This window comes from Echinops telfairi, unplaced genomic scaffold (genome assembly GCF_000313985.2).
Source record: "Echinops telfairi isolate 266 unplaced genomic scaffold, ASM31398v2 ScPeMD7_28;HRSCAF=97, whole genome shotgun sequence".
NCBI lineage: Eukaryota > Metazoa > Chordata > Mammalia > Afrosoricida > Tenrecidae > Echinops > Echinops telfairi.
In genome coordinates, this window is record NW_022103925.1 from 4,310,884 (window position 1) to 4,312,698 (window position 1,815).

Below are 1,815 nucleotides of genomic sequence, written 5' to 3' on the forward strand. Positions count from 1 at the left end.
CTCTCCCCAGCCTGTAGGTTCAGTCCCATTCTCTGCTACACCCATTTCCAGGGAGGGGGTCAGTTGGCTCTGGTTGGGGCAGCCCTGTCGCTCTCTTTTCATGTGTTCTTCCACGTGGCCACGCTGTCCTCATGGTTTGATGCATTAGGGGAGGGTCTGCATGCCCACTCCCGATTCTCAGGGACTCACGCTGAACTTCTCCTTTTGTCATTGGCTGACTGCCCTTGGCACACTTTCCTCCAACTCTTCCCACGAAAAGACGTGTTGCATGTGCTCATCAGTGCTTTTTAGTGATGCCTAGCACTCCATTGTGGGTTGTGCCAGAGCTGACTGATCCACTTGTCTACCGATGGAAATTCAGATTGCTTCCAACTCTTTGTGATTGTGAATTGCGCTGCAATAAACATTGGCGTGCGTACGACTGGTCGTACGTGGTTTATTTCTTACCTCCTCTGGATATATGCCCAGTGGAGGGATAGCTGGGTCATAAGATAGCTCAATTTACATCTTTTTTAAGCATCCCCAGATCGTTCTCCATAGTGGCTGTACATAGCTACAAGACCCCCCAGCAATGTAGGAGAGTTCCTACGCCGCCACACCCTACACCTTAATGCTACAGTGACATCCTCACTCTCCAACACTTTAAAGCTTGCTGAATGCAATCTATCCTTTGATCCCTTGCCTGCTGCTTCCCTTACCATTGACGGTGGATCCAGGGAAGACAAAACCCTGGACAAGGTCAATCTTTGTTTATTATGAAGACGTTGATTGGTCCAGGTGGGAGGATGTGGGGTTTCTGCACACTGAGTTGTAATCCGTGTTGGAGGCTGCAGTCATTGATCTTCATTACCAGGGGCTTTCAGGACGTAGGCTCGTGCCGTCCGCACGTTGAAGGTGGTTAGTGACCCTTCCCCGAATCCTGACGCCGCGCGCTTCTCCATACAGGCTCCCTTCTCCGGTTACTTGTTCAGAACGCAGACTGCATAGCGTGGCGAAAGGGCACAACCCTGACACATGCCTTCCCAGATTTTAAACCATGCGACAACTGCTCAAACAGTTTATGGAGTGGCTAACCTTGGGGGAAGCACGGCCAGAGTGCTCCTTAGAGGCAAGGTTGGCGAGACTTCTTCTGACATGCTTTGGGCGTGTAGTCAGGGGAGACCAGTCCCTGAGGAAGGACATCGTGCTCGATAGAGCAGAGGAGCAGTGAAGGAGAGGACACCCCTCAGGGAGATGAACTGGCACCAGGGCTTCAACAATGGGCCGAGGCCCAGGAACCAGCGTGAGGATGGTGTGGGACCAGGCAGTGTTTCCTTCTGCTGTTCACGCGGTCGCTGTGAGTCGTCTTGGACTTGATGGTGACTGACAGCAACCACCTTAATCAACTGCTGGAGCACAAGGGGGGGAGAAAGGGAAGAGCGGAGAAGAGGCCTTGCTTATAAACCATTTCAGACCCGAGGGCTTTAAGGGGACCTTTGGTTTCTGCTGTGCTTCCATGTAAAGGTCTTCTCTTGAACTTTGTGTTTTTCAGCTTGGAGATTGCAACCCTGAATCAGGCTGACTCGGATTTGGAGGCTTGTCGAACCCAAATCAGTAAGGATGTCATCGCCCTCCTACTGAAACAGCAGGCCAGCGGTGGACGCCTCTCTCCCCAAGTAGAGAGGAGGATGGGGAGTGTCTTCAAGAAGCAGTTTCTGCTGCTGGAGAACGAGGTACAGGAAGAGCATGGTCGCAAGATGGTGGCGGTGACTGCGGAGTGCGACCTGGAGACGCGGAAGAAGACAGAAAGCCAGTCCCAGAGGGAGATGCTGGCAA

The 1,815-nt window shown here is 52.5% G+C and overlaps 1 protein-coding gene across 1 annotated transcript in view; it reads left to right on the plus strand.

Annotated features, from left to right (window-relative positions):
• Positions 1–1,815, plus strand: part of EVC2 (EvC ciliary complex subunit 2) — a 113,501-nt gene that overhangs the window by 55,086 nt on the left and 56,600 nt on the right. The window contains exon 8 of the mRNA XM_045289481.1: positions 1,532–1,811. Coding sequence (XP_045145416.1) covers positions 1,532–1,811 — 280 coding nt within the window. The remainder of the gene's footprint in view (positions 1–1,531; positions 1,812–1,815) is intronic.